Source organism: Harpia harpyja, chromosome 6, assembly GCF_026419915.1.
Source record: "Harpia harpyja isolate bHarHar1 chromosome 6, bHarHar1 primary haplotype, whole genome shotgun sequence".
Lineage (NCBI taxonomy): Eukaryota > Metazoa > Chordata > Aves > Accipitriformes > Accipitridae > Harpia > Harpia harpyja.
This window is the reverse complement of record NC_068945.1, coordinates 10,335,983-10,362,369: the sequence shown is the minus strand read 5'-3', so window position 1 is coordinate 10,362,369 and position 26,387 is coordinate 10,335,983. Positions and strand designations below refer to the sequence as shown.

The 26,387-nt window shown below is 41.0% G+C and overlaps 1 protein-coding gene across 1 annotated transcript in view; it reads left to right on the top strand.

Moving 5' to 3' along the window:
• Positions 1–8,632: 8,632 nt before the first annotated feature.
• The window catches only part of GYS2 (glycogen synthase 2), a 47,731-nt gene continuing 29,976 nt past the window's right edge, over positions 8,633–26,387 (top strand). The window contains exons 1-4 of the mRNA XM_052788794.1: positions 8,633–9,142; positions 18,316–18,497; positions 21,302–21,493; positions 22,329–22,514. Of these exons, the coding sequence (XP_052644754.1) occupies positions 9,022–9,142; positions 18,316–18,497; positions 21,302–21,493; positions 22,329–22,514 (681 nt within the window). The 5' untranslated portion in view covers positions 8,633–9,021. The remainder of the gene's footprint in view (positions 9,143–18,315; positions 18,498–21,301; positions 21,494–22,328; positions 22,515–26,387) is intronic.

The following is a 26,387-nucleotide window of genomic DNA, read 5'->3' as shown; positions in this document are numbered from 1 at the left end:
GATGCTGGAACACTCTCCCAGTATCACTGGGAATTGGGAATGATTACCATGTCTAAGAATCATGTCAAACTCATTTTCCTACCTGCATATGACAATAGAGTAGTCCCTGATCCTCTCAGACTGAAGATCAGTCTAGAAGAGTATTAGTTGACCTTATGATCATTTTACTGAATTTGTTTTTCCTGTAGCAAATTGTTGTGCAGTAGAAGGAAATAAATATTTTTTAAATGGCTTCTGTACTGGTCCAATTCTGAATGCTGCATTTTTTTTTTTTTTGAAAGATAAAAGTCAGAAGAAGAATAAACAGAAACATCTCTGTCAACATGCTTCAAGGGCACCCAAAGTCAGTAGAGTGGTTTTCAAACAGACGGAAAAGAAGTTAAGACCACAATCACCTTAGATCAAGTGCCTATATTCCACTGAGTAGGATTTATGCTTAAGTGGTTTGTTGAATGGGGTTAAATTTCAACACGTTAAATTTCAATCTTAATGCTGATCATGGTATAACCTGTTTTTTATTAAGTCCTTATTATACTGAAAGTCTTTACTATACTTACATAGCTGAATGAATGGAAATGCCTCTTTCAGCACTACACCTTTGAGTTTGCAGCATAGTCTTTCAAAGCCTAGAAACCTTTGTTTGCAGCCAGAGAAGTAAAATGATGCAGTCCTGGCTACTTGAGGAGATGCAGATAAGCTCTGTGAAGCTGAGCTGCCAGCCCTGATAATTCCTCCAAGGTCACACAAGATAAAAGAGATGTACTAAGAATTCATACCTCGCCTGAGCTTTCTAACATTTCTAACAAAAACCCACAAACCTAAAAGAGTCCCCTTTGATGTAACAGAAAGGAATAGCAATTATTATGAGAAAAGGAATCATGAGAAAAAGGGAAACTCCCAGAATATTAGGCAAGTGAGGCTTCAGTCTTTCTGTGATTACCACTTGCAGTTAAGGAGAAAATACCACAAGTTACACCAACAGACTGACAAATCCCCATGCTAAATATGATACAAACACTGTACTGCCACAGAAAAGAAATATATATCAAAGCAAATATGTGTGTGTCTATCTATGAAGGTGTTTGTGAGTGTCTTTGTACACGAGTCTGAATTATAGGTGGGGGCGTGGCACTGTACAGTAGAAAAGACAGGCAAAATAGTGTATTAGTCTTGCATTTTAGTTTTACAAGTTACAGCCATATCAGACATCACACAGAAAATCTTGGATGTTTCTCAGAAATTGTGTTTCTGTGTGCCTATGCATTTATTTCCCAAAAGAACTAGTGGGGTTTTTTCAGTCTCTAATGCCTAGTGCCTGGCTGGAGATACAGAAAGGGAGACTGCTCTCTCAGAGAATGTGGGCTGTTTGTCCATCCTTTGTGAAGAGATCACTTCAGGTGCCTGGGGTGAGGTGACTTAAAAATGTGAACATTCCCAAATCTCAACTCACAGGGGAAAATGGCATACATAATTTGTAGCATAGCGTTTACGCATTTAACAGTCCTGTCCCTCAGAGGGATACTTGGTCATTGCAGCATTTATTTTAAACTTTAAATAGGACAGTAGCATTCTGATGCTTATCCAAGTTGCAGGATCCAGCTTAGTAGCCAAGCTACCCTGGCATCCTTTTCCAAAGCCAAGTCCAAAAGGATTAATGGTAAACTTGGCCCTGGTGATTTGATACCTGCAGGATGGGTAGCTCTTACTCTTCCTCTCCTGGATGAAGCAGCAGAGGCCACAATGCTCTGCAGAGCTGGGAGCATCAGCCTCTCAGACCACCTGATATGAATGTCTTTTGTTTGGTGTGTCCTGGAGTCCATGCACTCCATGCCTGTTTGGGACAAAACGTATACCAGATGTCACTGAGGAAAGTCCATTGTGTCACATCACTCCCCAAAACTTAAGATGTTTCATAGCCTCTTCTCCCTGCTGGCCATTTCACAGGGTTGCTGTATAGCCATCTTCTAACTGGAAGGAACAAATCTCCACTTGTGTGATTTGGAGCGTTTTTTAGACTTGCACAAAGCAGGCATGAAGGCCGTCACTTCACAGCTGGAATGATCTGAACTTGCTGAGTTCAGGCAGGCTGTTAGGGCTGGCCCTAGAGCATTTCTGAACAACTCCCCGATCTTCCCTAAACTCTGCAATGACCCTAAATGACCAATGTGCTAGAAAATGAGCTATTCTCTCAATGAGTTATTCTCTCTGCAAACAGCTTTGTCCTCCAGCAGCTTTCTGGTATGCTGCTAAAAATGCTGGGGAGCCCTCAGCTGCCTGCTCAGGCAGCCTCACTTCTCATGACATTTGCACAGCAAAGGTAGCAGCTCAGGAGACCCCACACAGTAGACAGGTAAATGGCGGCAAAAAGGAACAGTCTAGCTGACAGGGTCTGATTCCGCAACAGCTAAGGCCCTTATGATCAGGCCTAAATATGTCAGCCATTGCAAAAAGAGCGGTCAGCAGCACTCCTAGCAGTTCATGTGCTGTTCTGAAGCATGAATTCCTTTTACTTTCATAGGTGTTCTGCTGTGGTAGGAAAATAAAATTGTTTAGCTATTTGTCATGCCACACAACTACTATTATCCTCTCATCAGTAATTATGGTTTTGAACAGGCAGTTTTCTCTCTAAAACTAAATTATTCCTTTCATGGCAGCCTAAATGCCATGAAGACCTGGATTTTTTTGATTAGTATTTTAACAGATAAGCACAAAATTGTTTGTAGTGCTGATATAAAATTATGTCTATCAGTCTGTGGCTTTAAGGGGCTTATAACTATATACAGTTATCCTTAATGTGTTTGGGATTCAGCATTGAGGGAGTCTCTAGTGATTTGGGAGTATCCTCAGCCAGGATTTTCTCAACAACCATTTACCCCATAATGCAGGGATCTAAGGCTGAGTTTGAGGCTCAAGTCTTCTACCAAGATTAGAGTGCTTAATAATACATGATTTTCTAGCCTACAGTATTAGGAAGGTAAGATCAGGCTGATAAACACTTATGATCCATCAAAACTAATTGAAGGGGGGTGTGTACATCCCCACCAACAGATTTTTCCAGAGTTCCGTTGGGTAAGCAATTTACCATGGGTATTGAATGGAGCAAAATCATAGCTATGTCTCAACTAGAGAAAGAGAGAAGGCTAGCTGAGCTATCAGACGTGTTCCCCACCTCCTTACTACAGGTCCCGATTTTATCAGCTACTAGGACCTGGATGTAAAGCTCCCAGAATTTTTTTCCAGATGCTTTTACAACAGATTTGACTAGAGTTTGATCATACACTGAATGCCAAATGCTTTAAGGGTAACTAAAGACCCTCCACATCTCAAGCAGTCTTATGCATACCTGTACACTCCTTCTGCATTTCATAAGTCTTATTTATTAAGGAAAGTCTGTCCATCATAATCCAGCTCTCCCATTGGGTTTCAGACTACATGACAGCTTGGTAGGTGGCCAGCAGAGCTAAGATGCCTGATCACAAAGCCCCTTTAAAAAAGGAGGAGGATGCTGGTGAACAATTTAGACACATCACTTAGGCAGGTTTGCTTTATTATTCTAATTTTCATACCACTTTGGGATTTATAATGAGGTTTCCTAGATTCTGAAGCAAAATATAGTAAGAATTTACCCTTTTCTCTTTAGAACGGTTAAAAGCAAGTGCAGCTGACAACTGTGGTTGTATAACATAAAACTAAACCACAGAAAATAAGACATTTCTACATTAAATTCTGGAAAATATGTATTTTTAATTAAGTAAAAATCTGAGTTTTCTTCTAAAATATTTCTAGGGAGGTTCATCAGTACACCTAAATTGCAAAGGTAATAAACAATGAGGCTTCCAGTGGGGTCAAAAAGACACCTACATCAAATGGAGATCAAAGTAACACCTTTGAAGGTTAGGTAACTGAAGACAGGAAATACCACAATGAAGTTCAAAAGGGGAAAAGAAAGAAAGGAACAAAAACCTGGGGTGAAGAGGGGGAAAAAAAAAGGAAATAAAATGTTATCATACTGCTTTTTTGAAGTCAACAGCATCCTCAGCAAACAAATGTCTGTAACGTATCCCTTTAGAAGAGTGGATATTACTTGTAGGGGTAAAAAATAGAGCTCAGCCTCTATCTCTGAGTTCCTTAAGTTTCTTCATAAGGGTTGCTCTATCCTTTGCAGCCCACACTGCTGAGTACTAAGAGCTCATTTTATTAAGGATCCTGTTTTTGCTCTTCTTTTCCTCTCTTCCCTGTGTCTGTCAGCCTGAGGCAAGGGCTTTTCTTCCAGATCAAGATCGCCCATTTTGCTGATTGTGTTGTGATTCTGTTTCCACGGGCTTCATAGAACTAAGGTTTGTCATGAACCAGGATTTAGTGAGGGATAAAACAGCCTTTTGGTCAAACAAAACTATAGACACTAGAGAACTCATGTTAATACCATCAGTGCCACCTACTGCTCTATTTCTAAAGTACAGTGTGTGTATATCAGTAATTGCTACAAACCATCGTAGCTTCCTCCTGTAAAATTTGACTCAATGTATATGAGCATTTTTAACACCTGTGCCTTTTTTTTCCCCTACAGTTAACGTAGGCAAACCTTGAAACCGCAGTTATGTTTAGAACAAGCCACACCTAGACAGTTAGCTCATTATAAACTCCCACACATTGAGAGTGTTTCTTCCCCTAACACACTTTCTCACTTGCAGCTAGGGAGGCTGAAGTTGATTTTCCAACTAAAAATGTCTGAAGTGGTTCTTCTGGAGGGACTGTGGTGTGAAGACAACATCCATGACTCACTTCCTGAAGTGATGTGTTGAGTTAGTTTTTGCAGAAAACTTTGCTCCACCCAAATAGAAGGAGTTTGATCAAAGCATGAAGAGAAGACAGCATCCTAGGACGTAACAGTTTCAAAAAGAGTTTTAGGTAGGGCAGAATGCACAGCATTGTCCCTGCATTGCTATCTCCAGAGAACTGTAGGAAATTTGGGAAAAACAATACACACTTTGTACGATTTCTCCTCAAAGACCTTGCAGACTCAGCCCTCTTATTGTCCAGTATCCTTGCAAGCAAAATTATTTCACTTCTGTGGGCTGAAAAAGAATTTCATAGGATAACAAATGATGTCTGGCAGAATTGAGACACAGTGAATAATGCATTACCAGAGGGCATTTGTATACTTTGGTGATAAAAGCAATATGAGAACCTAGATAAGCCAGAGTCAAAACCAGTTTCACTGGTTTCCAGATTTCTGGAAAATACTTTAACCAATGTTATATTTTAAAAACTACTGTTTGGGGTACGTTTCCATCTTCCCACTTCAGCAGTTGTTTGCTGTTTTGCTAAAAAGGAACAAACTGTACAATCGTAGTCACAACCTTTCCCTGCCTCTGTGACAAAAATGACACATTGTTCTAGTGTCAGCAGTGCATCCCTTGCACTATTTGCACCTCATTGCACTTCGCTTGGAGGATAGCTAGTGACTACCTTTCTGTTCCTTTCTGCTCTTGGTGACTGCCCCTCCACTGTGTGTGCTAAATTTGCCCATTCTTAATGTCAGAATACAGCTTAGCTCCTGGAGAGCTCATTTTGCTGTAGGTGCATGGCTACAGGCATTATCTCCTTTATGGCAGTAAACATAGATAACTCCAGGCACATCACAGAGATCCCACACTTAATCCTGGCAGGCAGTAAATATAATGAATAGGGCCCTTTGCTCCCTAGCAGTTGAGAACATTTGCAGGGATGAAAGTTTTTGAACTGCCTGTTGGATCTAACCTTTCCTAGGCACTTCAGATACTTTTCCCTCACTAATAACAGAAAAGCAAGAATCTGGGATGGCACAGTGGGAAAAAAAAAGCTTAAGACATACGGATTGGATAAAGTCAAATGTACTCAGAATATGAAGGAATACTACTGTTCATAGTGCCATTGAGCACTTTTTCTCAGAAGATCAGAAACACTTAAAAAAAAACCTGAGTATTTTCTCTAACCTGTGAAAGATAAAAACAAAGCACAGGGTAGTTACATGAGTTGCCCAGGTTCACGCAATGATGGTGTTGCCAGTGCTTGTGAAATTATCTCATGGTATCTGATGATTCTTTCAAATCCATTCTTCGAGGTTTAAGGGGCTATATAATCTTTTGCTAAATCCAGAAAGTAAAAGAAGTATCCCCTAATTACAAAAAAAAAAAAAGCTGGAAAAACGTGACACCTAAGAACCTGAAAACCACAGACTGTACAAAGAGCTTAAAAATTTTATTATTACAACTTCATTCCAATGTTCTAAAATTATTTGCATGTTTTTTAGGCTTTTGAATGCTTGGGGACAGTGATTATGTCAGTGAGCCAGTGCCACCCTTTATCTGGCATCACAACAAGAGGTTTGTATGTCATCTGTGGAGAGGTAACTGGTATGAGCAGGATGGCTTACATGTCCTGAATGATGTTCAAAGGGCTGTAGAGCACAGCGGTACCCAGCCGGCAGTGACAATGGGGCCCGCGCACCTGCAAACCCACCCGGTTTCCCTCTGGGAAGCTGCAGCTCACCCTAGTTACCCGTAATTAAAGTGAGCAGGTGCGAGTTCCTTGGGCGGCAATCTCATTTTTTGCTAAATAAAAGCTCGTACGTACGGCCTAACCCTACAAACAGCCCCAGCGACAGTTCTGCTAGTGAGATACCCCGGCGCCCCGGCCCGCCACCACAGCGGGAGGTGCGACGGGACGAGGAGACGGTGCGCGCTGACATGGCGGCCGTTAGGCGGCGCCCGGCGCCCCCTGGCGGCAGGGTGACAGCAGAGGGGCCCGGCGCGAGGGCCGGCAGGGCGGGAAGCAGTCCCCGGCCGCTGCGCCGCGGGACTCGGTCCGCAGGCCGCAACTGGTGAGGCAGTTCGGGGTCTAACCGCTCCTCCGCCTCGTTTAAAATGTCTGGGTTTGCAGTGTATTCGTTGACACAGGGCTGACGAAAGCCTCTGGGATTAGGACAGGCCTGCGGGCTGCTTTGTTCTTGCCTTCTCCACTGGTCACCTGAGATGGCCTTTGTGAGACCGGCAGCTTTCAGCCTCGCCCTCAGGGTTTCCAGGGAAAAGTGTGAAAATGTGACTCGGGCAGATTTGATGGTTCAGAAATTAAGTGACCCTTAAAATATTACTGTTTTTTCTTTCAAGTAACACGGGTTTTAACCTCTAGGATGATCTGGTTTCCTACCTACTCCAGGTGGTAAAAGCCACACTGTCCCCAAAAATAATGATTCTCAGCCAGGCTTTTTTTCATAAACTGGTACATAGGGCAACTCAAACCACTGAGACAAAAAGACACCCAGCCCATAAACCCCTGAATCCTTCCCTGGGCAGGCTGTAACGCCTTCCAGTCAACCCAGAAGGGAAACCTCTTTCCCCCGACGCACAGCCCAGCCTGCGGGTGAAGTGGCGCGGTGCAGCTGAGCCCGCCTGCCAGCTCCACTGGCTGGAAAGGCCAGGCAGCGTTCACCCTCACCTTTCCCGTCTCTCCCTGTTCCCAGCCGTGCTGCTCTATCTCCTCTTGTCAGGCTCTTTGCTGAGACAGCTCTAGTCCCTAACTTGGCAAAAAAGTTTTCTGCATCCTTAGGTTAGTTCAGTGAGCTGTATCCATCAGCTCAGGGGTGGGTCTGACTGTCATAAGTGCAGAGAAAGCATGGGAAGTGTAAGCAGAAGAGCAAGTCTTTTGGGAGATAGTTAGCCATTAAGGTAGGCTCAGCTGTATTATGTTATGTCTAAGACACTTTTATACAGGTGGACTGCCTGTCTTCTAAATCAATAGCCTTGGACTTGTTTTGTCTTAAGTGGGCTCAGAGCCTTTCCCTCTATGCTACTACGTAGTCCGTGCCTGCTGGTACAATGTTATTCTCCACAGTGCCAGAGATGCCCTGCTGAACTGCAGATTTTGGGCAGGTTGTGCTCTAAGCTCAGAATCGGATTCAATTTACACAGCTGTCCCAGAAGCATTGGCTTCTCAACTAGACGTGTAAGCACATAAGCATCTTCCAAGCAGGCAGCTGCTCTGTGGAGCTTTGAGGATCTCAGGTTGCGAGTTAGGGACTGACATCTCTGCAGATGTGTGTGCACCACTTGCAGCATCCCAGCTCTGTGCTGGAGCAAGACAGGGGCATACTGTTCCATGACATACTACTCACTAGTTTGCCTGGGCAGAGGGCATGGGCCTAGAGGCTAGAAAAGGGCTGTGGCATAGAAAAAGAAACCAGGCGCAAAATCAGGGACCGGGACTGCAAGGAGGGCCAAACTGTGTGCCAAAGTAGGGATAAAGCCTTTGTAGCTCTGTTTGTAAAAGCTCTTGAGAGCAGAATGAAGCCAAGGGCTTGTGCAGAGCCCTGGGAACACAGCTGGAGTCAATTGTGGAGATAGGGTATGAGGTAAACTAGTGCTTACAGACTGATGAAATGAACAAGAACAGGTAACAGCAATTAACCTGGCAAGTAATCTAAGAGACATCATGTAGAAAGAATCTACTAACCCAGTTGGTAAGTGGCCAGCAGATAGAGAAGGTCCATGTGCGTTGATGGGAGGGTGTATCTTGAGGGGAGGACTCAGGGGCTGGACTCAGATCAGGTGGTGGACTCAAAGTGTCCTCCCTGCTGGAATTTGCTCAGGGCAGTGCTGAATATACAACTGTCGAGTTTCAGTTGTCCCTGAGGTGGTAGATAGTGAATGCTGTGGCTGAGGAGCTCAGAACCTTTTTTTACCTCCCTCTAAGAGAAGAAAAAGAGCCCTGGCCCCAAAACAGTCAAGACCTTTCTCAGGTCAGTCTTAAATTCTTACCTCTACCAGCAGCTGCTTCTCAAGCCCTGAGGATTTCACTGAGCCAATTTAATGCTGGTGGTCAGACAGTTTAAACCCATTAGCTCCCAGCTATCTGAATAATTTTCTCCTCAGAGCCCAGCACACCAGCAGACGGCTCTAACCAGAACTGCAGAGAACTGCTACACTAACTGGACATTTGCTAACTGTTGTGGCCTGTGTGGTGAGCATTTGAGGGCTGAAGAAAATGCCACTGGCTAGATCACTGTCCATGACTTCTCTTAATGGGCTTCCTCAGTGGGAGGATGAAGACCTACCAGTGGAGGATTTGTTGCTCTTTGAAGTTTCTTGGGAAGTTACCAACAAAGGTTTGTACAATGCTCATAAAGAGTTGGTATCGCTTTTTCCACAGGAGTGGAGGGAGGCATGAAGGGCTTGGACAAGAAAGGCATTAAGGAGAGAGTGTGGAAAAGTCAACTGCAGAGCTGTTGTATTGGAAGAAGTGCATGTGGCACCCGTGTGTAATCGTGCATCCTGTGTGTGGGCTGCATCTTCCTGTGCTTCTGTGGAATGAGCATGTAGTCAGGACATCTGTGTGTCTTTACATGTTTCACCACCAGGGACAGGTTGTTTAAACAAACATCTAAGTATTATGCTGGGTGTGCAGATGTATGGATATATAGATGTTGCTTTGTACATATTTATATTTTACCTTCCATGCAAATTCACTTGGGAATGTAACACATGAAAATGAGCTGTAAAACAGACATCAGATTCAAAGTAGTTTAGCAGTCTCCCTCAGCCTTCTAGAGCAGTGTGGGGAAGAGGCCAAATTTGAAACAGGTATAAATAAACACAGCTGCATTGAAGCCACTGAACAAAAAGCAGATGTCAGTGACCAGCAGTCTTTATGTCAGCTGAAACCCTTTAGAACTGGTCTTTGCAACCACAGGTGGTACCAGACAGGGACTTCATGCTTTGTGTATGTGTCCAGATTGAAAAATTGTTCACTGCACACAGCTTGTCAGGCAAAGTGCACACTGCTTGTTATGCAAAGATCTTTCTGCCTCCATTTCTAATTCACCCATCAAATCATCCCCTTTCAGCTAGGTGTAGCTCACCAAGGGTGAACAGGCTCTGTTTTTGCCACAAAAGTTAGTATGAGTAAATGATTGACCTCATGCGTCTTACTGTCCTGGCAGATAAATAGAGAGATTAGTCAGGAGAGGGGATCTGTAATCTGTTAAGATTTTAACTCTAAAGGGGAAATGTGTGTGAGAGGAACAGACAGTACTAAGGTTTATCCCCATGGTGAAACTGGAATTACTATTCTGTGATAGCTTCCGGTATTTAATCTGCACTGCAGTACAATTTTACATTGCTCTTTTTAGGGTGGTGAGGTGTATCGATACCCAGAGGCAGTGCAGAGTAGCTTTTGCACTTCAGATCCCTGTGGGCTTATTTTTCAGCAGCTTCAGTCAAGCTTTTTGAGTTAATTTGCTACTGTCAGAAATTGGAGCATGCAGTATTTGCTTTTGCAGTGTGCATGGTAAGTAAGGCACTGGCAAGCAGATGGCAGCAGAAATCTAGGAAATTCAGGTGTTCTTGCTAATATCTCTGAACTCCATGGTATATATATTTTCTGAGTCATCTGAACCCACTGCTTATGGATATCACACAATATGTTTAAGAAAAAGTAAAACACAACTAGATTTATCTGTATTGCTGTGTATGTACAAAAGGTAGTGAATCATTTAATCATCCATATAGCTCTTGTTGACTTCACTGAAGCCAAATCAACTGACACAGCTAAAATTTATTATTCTTACATTTTATGAGAGAATTAATATTTATGAGAGTGAATATTTATTCAGTTAGTTTAAAAATAAGGTGCTGTTAATTACACCACTTACCAAACCTATATATTCAAACAGGGCTGGCTGAACTAACCATGGCAATTTCTTCATTAGAACTGGATCTCTGTGCAAAGTTTCCATTAACCAACCTTGACTGGAAACATCTGTGCAAAAAAATCTTTAACAAGCCTATTTCAGCTCATTTTTCTGGTTATTTCTTGATACTGAAGGTTTTTCTCTATATCTTCCAGGCAACTGAATGTCTAAGTCACATGGTGGGATACTGTTCCCTGGTGACCTAACTTTTATAAACAGTTCTTGGAAAATGTTAGGGCACTGTGTTTCTTAGGAGAGAGAGTAGCCAACAAAATACAGGGAGAGTCATCACAGAAGATACATAGGCTTAGGAAATAATAGGTTACACTGTATATTTCCCGCCTCCTTTAGCAGAAGGAAGAACTGTTTATTTATTGTAGGCTGACCCCACATAGATTTAGTACTGCTACATGTTTTAGTTGTTTTAGTTTTAATGTTGCCGTATATGTTCCTAACATAGAAGGAAAGAAAAGCATTAGCTGGGCTTATTGCCTGACAAGCTAATTTTGAGCACTTAACGTGAAGGTTTCTTTCTTCCTTTCTGGCAATGCAAAGGTGTGTCAGAGTAGTTCAGCGTGAAATTGGTTTGCGCTGCTAAGTGGTGTAAAGCTGCTGCTGCCTACAGGAGAGAGTTCAAGTCTTTGTGTTAACTTTGTGCTCATCACTAGGTGCTTGGCTATCGGTACATTTCCTCATTGACCAGTGCTGCTTCTTAGTGATTCCTCCATTTCTCTGTGGCAGTGACAATAAGGCTGAATGTCGTCTTCCCTGTGAGGAACATGCTACCAGAGCTCATAGATGGCTATCTATTCCCGCACCTGTAAACAGTGCCCTTTACAGCTGGTGAGCTGTTTTCTGAACCTCTTAAATATATTCTCCTTCAGAATCTGAGGATGATGAAGAGGTCCTGCAAATTAGAGCACATCTGATTATGTAGTGTGAGAGGGTCTTCATGTTCCAGGCTGCCCATGGGGAGCAAGCATTTAATGAGATTTCCCTGATGGTGCTGGCTGGTACTGAGGCATGAGATGCAGCTGTAGGGAAGGACAAGTCAGTTGCATGAATTCAGTGCTTAGAGATCTACAAGTATCCGTTATTTCCAGAGTCTCATCACTTCTTTCTCAGCAGCTGGTACAGTGAAGGTGTCATTCTTTTTTTAAGTCTAGGTCATTTAAGACATGCTGTAACAAGGCAGAGCTTTCTGCTTTTCTGTGCTTCCTTTTTATATTCTCTGTCCTGGCTGTTGCCTGTGCTAAGTGACAACCTCAGACTTATGTGTTGGAAAGCACCAACATCTCAGTTATTCTTCTTTCGCCTCTTCTCTGTCTGGAGCAAGCAAAGATAAAGTAGCTGAAGGAGAGAATGAGAAATAAAAAAGGCTCATTCACCAGTGTCTCTCTCCCTTCCCCTTCACCCAAGTCATGTGAAAAGGAACTTGCCACCTAAACCAAGCACAACGTTGAAATCATCTTGTATTGAAAGTCCCCTGCCAAAGAAATGAGAAAAGTGTAGTTTGTTTTGCAAGATTTTCCTCCCTTTATTTGGCTCTTCACTGATGGGCAAGAACCCATACCGTGAAGTGGATCTACTGTGTTTCTGTGGTAGAAGGGGAAAAAAGCAGGCAGGCAAGGGCCCCAGTGCACTGCAGTGCCACGTGATCTGGTGGTAATCATGGTGAAGCTCAGCATTTTTCACCCTTCGTCCTCTCTCCCAGCCACCATGCTCTGGTAAATACAGGTCTGGTCATATCTCTCTGCACATTGGGAAAAAAGATTGGTTTTCTTTCCTCCATAACATGAAGACCAATAAAAACTTTAAGGATAGGAGCACAAATCAAGTGGCTACAAGCTATGTAGATCTTGTGTCTGAAGCCCCACAGATGGAAATTATCAACAGGGAGCAGTCAAAGACCATTGCAGGAGTAATGGCAGCAGTCCTGGACATTTTCCACAGTGAAAATGGCTCCGTCCTCTTTAAGTTCTTTTAAATGTTTGCCCGTTGAAAACTGAAGTATTTAATCTGGATAGGGGAGAGAAGTCTAAATCTGTAAGTTAGAATAACAGTTAGCTGTAGTTTAGTGGGTTTTCTGATACATTAATGAGAAGGGCTGAGAATGTTCAAGATCTGGTCTGTGCTCTATAAAGATGTCTTTAAAATCATTCCAGTAATATGTAGATTAGTATCTCCTGCTGTACTACTAACAGCTTTTAGATAGAAAATAGAAGAATGCTTAAAAATGCTGGGCAAACAGCCAGTTTGTATCATCATGCATCTGTGAACAGATTAGCTCAAGAGTCACTGGTAGATGAATCCTAAATAGTTTTTCCATCCCTATTGGAATGAAGACTCTGCTAAAAACAAACCCTGGTTCAGCTCTCGCTGGAGCAGAGCTCTATGTACAGTTTCTCCGGTGAAAATCTGGACTCTTGGAAATTAAATACTGAATCCACTGAAGTCAGTACGACTAGCATTTTCCCCCCTCTGTGTTAAGAGGAGATGAAAGTTCCTTGCGAGAAGGTGAATGCTGTAATCTGTGACACACCTGAACTAGCACACTTTGGGGAGTGGGGATGTGCTGGCATAAACTTGGCATAAGCACAGCATCAAATCTCTGCATTTCTGTAGTGGGGTGGTATATCAATGTCAAATCAATCTCAAATGAAATCTTGTGCGTTGGGGATGATGCACACAGAAATAGCTTCTTCATTGTGGACATCTGTCATAAATTTCAGTGTTTCAGTATTATTTCAGAATACGTTTGAAATGCCAGAATTTCACAGAATTTCACTTCTATCTTCTGATGAGTCCTGGCCACAAATGTAGCCAAAAAATACAGGAAAAACATCTGCTCTCTGAAGATGCTGGGGTTTTTTCACCTGACACAATTTAAAACTTTATTCTGTAAGTGGTCCCCAGGTATCTCAGCAGGCAATCAATCAATAAATAAATAAAATTCCAACCAAACATTAGAAAAGGATAAGTTCAAGCCCAATTTTATCCCATCTCTATAGATCAGAGAGACATTCTGAGGGGAAGGGGCAAAAGGATAGTTGATGTAACTAATAACTGTGGCAGTGAAATCAATTTGAACCCTGAACCCGGGGTCCCACTGCTCTCTTGGATTCCATGGCAGCCATGGTCCTCAGGAAAGCTACAGTACCTTCAGAGTGGCTCAGTCAGGCCATAACGAAGAAGCTGAAGAGCCCTGGGAGCATCCTGATCCTCTGTCTCTGTGTAGCAAAGGTGTGTGAGGAAGGACTTGGTGATCAGCAACAATCTCCCCTTATCTCTGTCTCACTTGCATAGCTTCACTTCTTATCTCTCTCCTTCCTTTTTGGTTTCTGCTTCTCTGTCCTTTTTTAATGAGGGGTGGGTGGGAGAGCAAGTAAAATGAATGGTGGGTATCTTTGGCAGTTTTGAGAATTTTTGGCAATTCCATGCTCAAAGGATCACAGCTCCAGAAGACACTTTTTGTCAGTGCAATTCCTAGGTAATCCTGGAAGCTGTGGACCCTTCCTAATCAGGTGACAAAAAGCATTGGCAATGCATCTTTCCATATAACAGCTTGCAGCAGAAAGAGCACATCTACGTATTAGATCTTGCACAAAGATCTCTGCTTCTGCCTAATGTTGTCCTCAGTAGTGATATGATATCAGGAGACTGTTCTTGACTCACAGACCTTTTATTTATTTAGATGGTTCTGATGTCTATCCTGGGGGGCTCTAATGGCTGGGTTTTAAATATACAAAAGAAATAATGCACCAGGACTTGAAATGAGGAAAGAAGAAAATGGCTGGAGTGATGCAGATAACTCCTTTAGACAAATTCATGATAGTGGTAATGTATATGAAAACATTCAAACTTTTAAAAATAATTTTATAAAATATTTTCTGAGAAAATATTCTGGTTTTATCTTCTGTTTTTTAAAGAGGTCACTAAAAAAAGTCAAACTTCTTTTAAATGAACAAAATCCTTCTTTCCCAAACATTTTAGTTCCCCTTTCCATGCCAGTTTATTTTTCCCTGGAAAAAGAGGAAGAATGGAAAATAAATAATTGGGGAGAAATATTTGTTGTTGAATTTCTTTTTAACTTGATTTCCTTTATTCTGGTGGGAAAGTTAAAAGCCTGTTTTAAAAAGAAATAATAGAAGTATTTTTCTCTGAAGGACACTTTAAAAGGATTAAAATTTAAAATAATTGAATAAAGCATTTTGGTGGAGATCAGAACACTAAACTAGCCCTGTATCCACATTTTACTGCTAATTTCCCATGTTTGTGACAATCTGAACCAATTCTCTGGATCTGATCTCTCCTGATTCTGCGTCTATTTCTCATTTTGTCTTTTATTGTTTGTTTTAAAACCTGTTTCAAAGTACAAAACTTCAGAGGCTGCGTACAAAAACTTGCAACATCATGGGATTTTGGTACATACCTGTTGTTTGGAAAGGTTTTCTGTTTATAATATGACCTTAAACCATCATATTACAGAAGAATAAGGAGGGTACCAAATTGTTGCAAGTAATTTGAGAATTCTGTTAGGCTCCAAGTGAATATGTAAACCCTTACTCAGTAGGATATGTAATGCATTGCTTACTGGCACAGGTATTTCCAGGGAATTCAAAGTAACTGAGCAGATATAAGCTATCTCTTAATGATATATAATGTGTTCCTTGAATTTGCTATGGAGAAGTGTAATTTCAAAAGCCAGTATGTTATCCTAGACATCGCTCTGTTCTTCTCAAGATGTCTTTTAAGTTATGCCCAACACTTTCAACATACATAGTTTCACTTGCATGGTTTCCCTCCCCTGTAACTTAAAGCTTATGCACAGCATGCTTTGAGAGTCATATTTCCACAGTAACAGAGAAGGCAAAAGCAAATTTTGGGACCACGTAACCCAGAGCTTTTATCACAGCTATCTTCTGAAGAGTTTTCACAGTCCATAAAATGTACATTTTTGTTTTTATCCTAAGTACTTTTCATTGCATTTCAGGCAAATCAGTGACCTGAAATGTTTTTTACCTTGCCGTGCAACAGATTACAATGGCAGAGCACAGCATACTCTCCTCTCTTTCCCTCTGAACAGGTCTTCCATACATCTTTGGCAGGGCACGCTTTACACACACCATGATCCTAAGGAAAACCTTGTGAAAAGAAACACTCGGTTGCTGGCTATAAAAACAAAGGTCTGGGCTCTACTCAGCTCCTGAGCTGCAGCTTTCTTACTACTCTTAAAATTAATAGCTGTGGAAACTCAGCTACCTTGCTGATCCCAATATTGAATGCCTTAAAGTATGAAAGAGGCTGATCTCCACTCTTGTGGTGGTGGGGAAAGAGCTTTGCAGCTCTCTAGTCATATACAGCTTGCAGGTACATATTTTCTCTTTCACCCGGGTCACCAGGCTGCTTTGCACAAAAATCTTCCCTTATTGTAAGCTCTGTATTTCTGCCAATTAAAACCAACTAGTTGCATGACTAAGACTTCTCCCAAGCCCCGTATTTATCCATGTTGAAGTGCCTTATGCTCATATTTACCACGCCATAAGAACAGACTTGTCATCATAACTGTATCACTTTATGGGTTGAACATTCTGACTTGTCTCGTATAATTAAAATTACATGTTTATCTGAATCCAAGCTATTCGGGTAGTCTCCCTCGGCTTGTGAGCTGATGAACTTGGAGGGAATATATAGTGTCACTTACCTAAGATTTCTCTAAATCCCTGTCCAGAGCAGCCATGGAAGAGTATGGTGACTGTAAGTTAGTTTCTTAGCTTTCTGGTCCTAATGAAGCAGAGAAGAATAGTCTAATGCATAAATTTCCTTCTGCAGTTCCATGTCTATATGATGTGAAACTCTTGAACAGTGAGCTTGATTTAGGAACATATACCTGTAAGATTCTTGTCATCTTAGGTCTTGAATTACTGTGTAGGGTAATAATTTATTGTAATAATTCTACTTAGCAAGCTGGTAGATTGGAACTGCATTTGGTTTTCTTTGTAGAATACCTAGAATCCTGAGACATCTTGACATAAAAATAGTAGGGCTAGGGATCCTTCCAGCATTCAAAACAGATGGAATATTTGTAGAGAAAAGGATTTTAAGTGCACAATTTCTTTCCTAGGAGCACAATTGAAAACGTAGGTTTGTTGTTCAGTTCCTCAGGGCTGCAAGATACCAGGCTTGGCAGAAGGCTTTCTATAGTTGTCTGGTGATACAGGTTAATTAACTTGGGAACTAATCTCCCAAAGTGCTGAGCAACTTCAGCTGCTCTGTTGTAAATAGTGGTCATTTGTGGCAGATTTTTAAGAAGAATCAGGTAACTTCTCAAGATTCTTGCCATGTGCAATTAGATGCAGTGCACTGGCACCTCTGACTACCTTAGTACCTTTAAAAATGTAAGTCTGGAGTTCCTACTATCAATCACTGGCAAGTTCCAGTGCTGACTCCTTACGTAATTTTGATGTCACTGCTGAAAGGCATAGCACAGTCATCTTGCCTGGAGTATTACCAAACATTTCCAAATTCAGTGGAGGATGAAATTTTTATGTAGGAACACTAATTCCCTTCCTATTTTTTCTTTTCTTGTTTGCTTGTACCTGTTGAGCTTCATTTATCTTACCATTCTTTAAAATCACTGGAGCTATGCTAAGCTTGTCTCTGATGTACAGTAGCTACCTAGCCTCTGTACATGTTGTTGTAGCATTCTCTTATACATTTTAATATTGCGTTTATTTTTAAAATGGACAATATTTTGGTAGAAGGTGCTACAGATATTTATATTGGCAGTGTAGGCTACATTCATTACAAGTTTAACAACTCTTTAGAATAGTAATGGAACATGACACCTTTTGCTTTCAGGATACTGGTTTAAATCCATTTTTATAGTCAGTAATCAATGAAGTCCATCAGTCCCCCAACTTCTCTCAGTGATTGGTGTAAAACAAGCTGGAAGTGCCAGCTCAGTTCTCACCACATGTATTTCCACATCACGAAAAATATGATTGAAAATTATAACTGCTGCAATAAAAAAGCAGAAGGCTGTGCTTGGGATGTAGTATAGTCAAGATTAGGCATGGGAGAGTGGAAGCATGAGCCCCAGGATTTGAATCCCACAATCTGAGTGTAAAGATTTCACAATCCAAAATGGGGGGAATAACATAAGAATAAAATAATATATTGGCTGAACATTTGTGGTGTGACTTCAAACACCTAAAAGAAATTTGAACAATCATAGACTACATAAAAATAACAGTTAAGGATAGAAAACATCCATTTGCGATTAGAGGAGAAATTCAGGGAAGCCATATGTAGTCACCCAGGAGTGAGCAAAGCGTTAAATTGTCATTTAAGAATTACACACAGTCTGCTATCAGTGCATACTCCTCAATTGAACTGTGAAGCTCTGATTCCATTTAAGAGACTGAACTTCTATTTATTTGATAGAGTCTGGGTTTCACTTAAAATCTGAATATGTGAAGTGATTTAACTAGAGGTGTATCTGATCCACAGGTGAGTTGGAGCTTACTCCAGAGCTTTGTGGCCTGTGCCCCTTTCTACTTTTTGTTCTTTGTGATCTTCTTTTGCAGTGGGAGGCATTTACACTGTGATCCAGACAAAAGCCAGAACTACGGCAGATGAATGGGGTGAAAACTATTTTCTGGTTGGTCCCTATTTTGAGCACAATGTGAAGACTCAGGTGGAAGCATGTGAACCTCCAAACTCTGCAGTTAAGAAGGCAATGGACACCATGAAAAGCCAAGGGTGTCAGGTAAATCAGATGTGCTACTGCTTCCCAGGGCAACAAAGCTGACTCTGAGGAGATTAGAGTTTTGGTTAATGCTCTTGCCGTTCCACTTGACACAGCAGTCCTGGTCAATGTCACAATGGGAAAGGCTCAGAATCCACTGTTAGAACAGCAGAGTCAATTCATTAAAGGTTATTTTTGAGGAAGAACCAGTTTATCCAATTACAGGTTTTAACAGTCATTTATCTGCAAGTCTGCTTAATTGGATTAATGACTTATTTATCTAGTCTCTAAATGCAGTGAGATTTTAGTAGATATAATATGACCTTAATTTGACTGAATCCTTGCGTTTGGCATTCATGTGCTGGAGAGAGAAGAGCACTCCATTAGTTCACAATTTTTCTTACGTAGCATTATATTGAGTTGAAAGCCAGAAAGGGACAAACAACAGGTGGACTTAAGAAAAGCACCCAACTGACAAAGAATCTGCTTCCTCAGATCAATGCAACTAGCTGTCTGTTCCCTAGGAAGAGAGGTTAAACCACAGCACAAGGAGTGAATTCATCTGTTTCCTACACAATTTTTAACCAGTGTTTTCTGTGTGATCTCAGTCAAACCCCATAGCCTTTCTGTCACTCTGTTTCTCCAACAATAAACTAGGAATAAACTTCTTCCTACAAAGGTGATCTGCTGAAGGGAATAGAACCTCCTGTGTTGATGGGCAAGCTACTATGCTGCAAACAGCTGCAGCCTTGAGGACAATTGATTACCTGAAAATGGGTGGAAGATAACACATGCTAAATCTGACCTCCTTTCTTGAAAGTCCTCATCGGAGATCTAGAACTCACCTTCACTCTGATTCAGCATTGAGTCGCTCAGGCATAGTAGTCTGCAGGAGGAAAAATTGTCTACTTATAATGTGTGCTGAACAGATGTGAAAAGCATTGAGATGCAGCAGCAAGGAAGCATTCTTACAAGGTTCTGTGGCTGAGGGGCATGACACACTTTAATGTAGAAATTCATGAAGTTCTTGGACTGCCACCAGCTGTGGAACTGGCAACGTTATCTCCTGTTGTAACAGCAGTTCTGCTGTTCTTAGGATCTAATGTCCTATTGCATATTATGTAGAAGTCTACTGTTGGATATGTATGTGCCACAGCTTGGGAAAGTGTCTGTTGGGGACACTAACATTATGTGATGCTTGCATTGTTCAGGCTGAGGTTCAAACTGAGAGGTCTAATCTAACTACCATTTCTTATTTCTAATCAGATTTTTGTAAGTGATTGATCAAGTTTTCCATGCTGCCTCTGTTGCTTACAGAGATGTCTCTGCAAGCTGTGTAACACTCCTTTGTTTGGAAAACAGCTAAAGACTTGTGGGGCAGATTAATTGCAATGTTATATATACACTTCGTGCTGTTCCAGCAATACATTCAATTTAAACAGCTAACTCTGCCAGCCTAACATGTGCATTGTGCTGCTGGAGTATTCCTATATAGCAGCAAATCTGTCCCAGGTACGTCAAGTATAGCTTTGATCTCTAATAATGACGCTCTAGTTTCCAGGAGCTGTGCTTATCCTATTAACATTTATGTCTGGATTTTGCTTATGCATCACAATGGATCCCTTTAAACGAGGGGACCTAGGAATGCTTCCAAACTTCTTGGGTCAGGTGTGTTCCTTGTCACAACCTGACTCCATATTTAGATGAAGTCTGGGTTTACACAAACTCCCTGCTTTTTATCCTCATTTTGCTGAAAAAGAAACCTGGATAGCCTGAAATAAGTACATAAGGAGCTGACCCTCCTTCACACACCTGTTTTTGTTACAACCTGTGTTTTTTGTGCAAACAGGTCTAAGAGCTTTCATCTCACTGTTTTCAAGACCTGACCTCTATTCAGCCCATTCTAGTATCAGGGCTGGGTTCAACCCTTGAGGTCCCAGGGGTTAGTGAATGAAAAGAGGTTGAACAGTGGCATAAAAGATTCCTCTTCATGGGATATAAACTGCACTAGACTCCCTATAGTACCTTGTTCTTCCCAGTTAATATGTTTCTGCTGCTATAGCCATTTTGATGGTAGAATTAATGTGAAATAATTTGACTGCACAGACTGGTACAATCTGTAGTGTGGGCCCAGCTGCATTGTGTTGCCTTATGACAGTTCAGCCTGCTCTCCTGGTTGGGCAGGTAGGTTATATCAGTGAAGTTCTAAATAGTCTTAGAGATGTTTAACTATACTGATGCAGATAAAGCAGAAAAGCTGTATTTTTAGGCTGATGTGGGTTTAGGTATTATTATACCTTCTGACTGATCCTTCCACTCTGCTGAAGGGCATCAACTGCGCTGCTTGGGCAGAATGAGGAAACGTCATGGTAGATACAGGTCCCAAGCACCTGTCCTACAAAATCTTTCACCAGTAATCTAGCATAAATGGCAAAAGATTGGTGACAAATCTGACTGAAACAAAATAATAATTTTGAAATAAGAGCAAAAATGGCATAAATACTTCAATAAGAACATAAGACCTCATTATTCAACTAAGTATATTCTTCCTAAGCTTCTTTTCATGAAAAAAAGTTAACATTGCAATGAAAATCTGAAATGAAAGTCTTAAAAACAAAATGTTCCAAAGATTGTAGTTTCCTTTTACCCCTGCCTTTAGTCCACTGTATTTTGCAAGGAAAACCACAAATTCTGGGTATGTAGGACTATGATCACATATTCCTTATGTAAAATACCTAAGCTTTGATGGATGAAAATAGTTATGCTAACTGGCCTTTACATTCACTTTAACATTTTCTTCTTATATCCTCGCCTCTTTCCCATAGGTCTTTTTTGGAAGATGGTTGATAGAGGGCAGCCCATATGTCTTATTGTTCGATATAGGATCAGCAGCTTGGAATCTGGATAGGTGGAAAGGTGAATTTTGGGATGTCAGCAACATAGGGATCCCTTTTCATGACCGGGAAGCCAACGATGCTGTGATTTTTGGATCGTTAACAGCCTGGTTTTTAAAAGAGGTACAGTTTTTAAATCTAGACATTTTCAAACCTCAGCCTTGTCAGCAGGGCAAAAAAAGCTTTGGGATGTGGTTCCTATTTTCCAGTTTGAAAACTAATTTTAAGGAAGTTGACACCTGATGTAGATCAAATTTGTATTTAAAACTTAAATCTTAACTGGTCATTTGACTATATTTTTCTGGGAGAATGGGGGGGGCTGCCCTATGTGAAATCTGCTGTGTCTTTACTGTCACTTCCCCCTCTGTTCTCAATTCCCTTATTTGTCACCAGATGCTCTTACAAGTAGGATCTCAAACTCCCTTTTTCTCTTCTATAGTAGTCAAGTTGTCACACTCACTAACTGTCCTTGAAGCCAGTCAATCCATATCTCAGCAGTTAGGTACTACCTTGCACAGGGAATATAGACAGACAGAAAGAATTAATGGTAGCACTGTGACTTCACATGTCACTCTACCACAGCCTACCTGAAAAGAGGAAACTTTGTTAATCTGCAGAATCATCTGTCTGTCATAGGTGCTCATGATTTTCTTATGCAAACAAGAGTTTCAACAGCAGAAGAGCAAGTTAAAAGAAAGAAGAATGACTGTGCTTGCCAGAGCTCCCCAACACTCTAGGAGGATACTGTTCTGAGGCACTAGTGAGGCACGTGTGCTTCTTGGGCTAAGAATTAGCGTTGATGGGAATCAAGACGTGTGACCACTTAAAACACTGTACTGCCTTGTCATATGAAAGAAAGCAAGCACACAGTAGGCGGCATTAAAAAAAGAAGGTTCTGGGGCTGGATGATGCGCAGGATAATGTATGTTTCATGTATGTTCTTTCTAATTATTTTCAGCTTTCCTGTCAGTTTGATGACAAGCCCAACATAATTGCCCACTTCCATGAGTGGCAGGCAGGAGTGGGTTTAATACTGTCTCGATCTCAGAAACTTCCTGTTGCCACAATTTTTACTACCCATGCGACTCTGCTTGGGAGATACCTGTGTGCAGCCAGTATAGATTTTTACAACAATCTTGACCAGGTAAGAGACATTTTTCTCATTCCTTCTTTTTTCCAGCTAATCAGCTCCTGGTTCCTTTTCTGTTTACTGTGCTACACCATATATTGTAGCTTCTGTCTTGTGTGATCACTTATTATTGACCCACAGCTGAGTGATAGGTTGTCAGTTCCAGAGCACAAGAAATGCTATTTGTAAGACCATGAGGTGTCTAGGCATGAGTGCCTTTGTCTCTGTGTCATCTGACAGGTCTTAAAGCTCAGTGGAGTCTAGAATACTTGTACTACCTTCAGTGAACTTTGATTTACCAGATTTGCACTGCAGAGCACTGAAACTCATTCAGCCTCCAGTCAAGTCAGTGCCTTAGTCCAATCCACTGATATACGGAGTGTTATTGTAGCAGTATGGGATTGCCAACAGAGATTCTTAACCTTCTTTTCAATGGTTTGGGACATTTTTCAAAAGCAAGGGGAGTTACAGGCACAGACATCACTGCAAGTCAAGTGTCCTTGAGAATCTTCCCCTTTGTGTTCACGAAAGCCATCCATTGCTTGAGTTGATTGCTATGGTTTGGGAATTACTGTTAGCAGCATGAGTAACCAGTGAATGTAAAACCTATTCAGCTGTAGTCATCATCTGACTCTTCAGGTGCAGCCTCACAGCACTCTTTCTTAATGAAAGGCAGTATAAAAAAAACAGCTGGTAGCCCTCCTCTTGCTGAACTTACCCTGGAATTTCATTACTTTTTGTTTCTTCTTCTTTCCCCAGCCTACTTCTTAATTCCTGCAAGTCATAATAAGTCCTTCTACTTTCAAAGTTTTCAGGTTAGGCTTAATTTGTAACTGGCAAATATAGGAAGTATTTTCTGAGTTCAAAAGACCACATCTGTTTCTTGGAATTTTTGTAAACTGTCTAGTGGTTTTGGTTTTCACTGTTCTCTTTCCACTCAAAGCATTAACACAAACCAATATTTCAAGGACCCAGATGTCTTTAGCACTGGCCTTCGCCAGAGGTACCTTATATGATCTGGGATTTCTAATAAGGTTACAGACAAACTGAGTTCAAGAGATTTTTGCATTCTAGCACTTATTGAGGGTAGAGGTAGTTAAAAGGCTGAAACAACTGCCTTACTGTCCATGCATTTCCTTGGCTAAAATCATTGAAGAAAAGTACTTAGCTGGCAGTTTTCAACTGGATGTTTGAAGCTTGACACACTGTGGAACAGTGTCTTCCAAAGACAAAGCCCAAGTAGTAGTGTGCTACTGGCCTTATTCAGAAGCACAGAATAGACTGCCATTCTCTTGTACTTCAAGGAAACAGTCATTCACCTTACTCCTCTTACTCTTCCTTTTTTTTTTTCTTTCCCACCAAAGGCAGCTACTGAATCTACTGAACACATTAAGAGTTAAAAGACTCTCTCCACTCATTTACTCCTATGTGTAAAGGTTGCAGCATGGTAGTGTGTAGGGGGAATTCTCTCTGCCCAGTATGAGGTAACTAACATAGGTGGTTACTCCTTCTAGGCTCCCTATATCATCAGTGGAGTTACACTGGCCTCTTCACAATCAGTGTAAGGCAAACATCCTCAGATTACCATCTGAAAGGTCTGTCTCCATCACCTAGGAAAACTAGTCTCCTAAATTAGCTACATTTGTTAGGTGCATTAATGAGGCAGCATGAATAACTCAGTCAAGCTGTCAGACCCAAGTTTCAGGAGTCTAGACATTCCTACTCCCTCATATTCTCCTTATGTGTTTATATGAAAAATCTAGCTTTAAAGTCACATTAAATTATTTTTCTCTGGATAGAGCTAGATTGAAAGAACTAAAACCATGCAGTTTCAGGTTTAACACTTGAGAAAGTGGGGATTTTTCAGCAGTAACTTTATTCATTCACCCTTGCATTCTTACACATAATCTGTTAGTAAAGAACCCATAGTAAAAAAAAAAGGGGGGGGGCATTTAAAATGAGAAATTAGAGTTTAAAAAAAAAAAGAGAGAATGCTGATTGTTTTACAAACTGGTGCTAAAAATACTATGTCAGAGCCTTTCCTTCCTTTTGTAAAGGAAATTCTAAAAGAAATTTGGTTTGTTTTGTATTCTGGGTAATTTGGTGAGCTACAAGTGGTCTGGCAAAATAGTTTGCTTTTCTCAAAAGCAACTTTTTTTTCCCTTCTTGATAACTTTGGGGGCCTCACCCTTGTCTGTGTACTCAAAAGAAAAAGTAATGATCTTACATCTGAGCAGACTTACAGATTTTAATATATTTATAATCTAGTCACAGTATTAATATAATTTTTACTGTTCACACATGACATGGCCAACTTCATGTGACAAGGTATTGTCCATTCTCCTATTGGAAACTATCAGCTACATCACAAATACAGAAATTTCTATTCACATTTTATTCTAAGAATATATGGAATGAAACATATGTATCAGTTTAAAGTATTATTATAAACTGCTGTAAATAATATTTAAGGGAGGAAACTTGTGGATTTCTAGACCATAATGCTTTATGCCCTCTGTGGAGAGATTGACATTTAAAGGTACTAATAGAGGAAATGATGCCAAGCTGTTATACTACTGTTTGACATGCCTATAGGGTGCTAAAGCTCATCCTGACAAAGTTAACTTTTAGTAAGAGATCAGATATCTTAATGAGGGCTCCTTTGGCTGTAAAAGGGTCAACGTGGCACAAAAGTCAGTTGAGAAACATGAGAGGTTGATCTAGAGTACAGTAATTAAATGATACAGATAGCGAGGTATTCAGAGGCTATTCTTGTTGCTGTCTTCTAGTAGTAAACTATTAAAGTCAAACAAGCAATTTGTCCAGTGAATAAGATTCTCCAGGGCTTCCTAATGTTTAATCTTTGGATGAGACAATATATTTTTAGGGTGTGTCATCCCCTCCTACCCCAAAGTATAATAGCTGGTTTTCCTGTTTCAGTGCTATTGCATAATTTTATTCCTTTAAAGCATAATAATAATTGACTTTAAGTTCTCACTTTTGATCAACATTTCATGGTTAGAATGCAATTTCCACCAGCTTTAAGCACAGCAACTGAGATAGGTGGGAAAGATGCAACTGTAGTATGTGCTGTGCCAGATATCACAGAAAAATAGTTGCAGCGCAGAAGGAAAGGATATGGCCTAATTGTGCCTAGAGACAATCAGGCATGTACAGATCCTACAAAGAAAAGAGGAAACCTCATGTTCCCTTTTCTAGTCCCCAACACAGTCCACAAAAAGCTGGCTTAGAACCCATGCTAGAGGGCTCTACTCAGCCCTCTGAGGCCAAGCGCTTTTCTGCAGTGTTGAAGGATTTAACAATGGGATCCACAGGCAAAACCACGACATGATTGTTTGATGACTGATAAAAGATATTTACCTGGCATCTTCAGAATCCTCTCTCTCCTTTCACAGTGCGCTGGGTGTGTGGGACCAGTGTGCTGTTCCTCACTATAATATTTCCTGTTAGCCCTGACACTGTAACACACTCTCAGCTTGGTCTCCACTGTCCATCAGCCCTGCACGCTCTGCACACACACATGCATGCATGCACACATGGCCACACAATGCGGCACTCTTCCATTCAGTGTTAAACCACTCCTGTAGATAAGCAGGACCAGAAGACACAGATGAGTTGAAAGATCTCTTTTAAAAATGTAAAGGATTACTGAGATTTTCTTTATTTCTCTGGATTCCACAGTGAGAAAATACCACTTTAATTCACCTTCCTAGCAAAGTTCAATACGTGCCACTTGGCATAAGTATAGAAGGTACAAATGTATTCTCTGAAGTAAGCCAGTGAGGTCAGTAGTTTTAGACCAGAGAATACTTTGGCCAGAGTCCCAACCTATTTGGAGTGAACATCAATACCAATGATCAGGCAAAG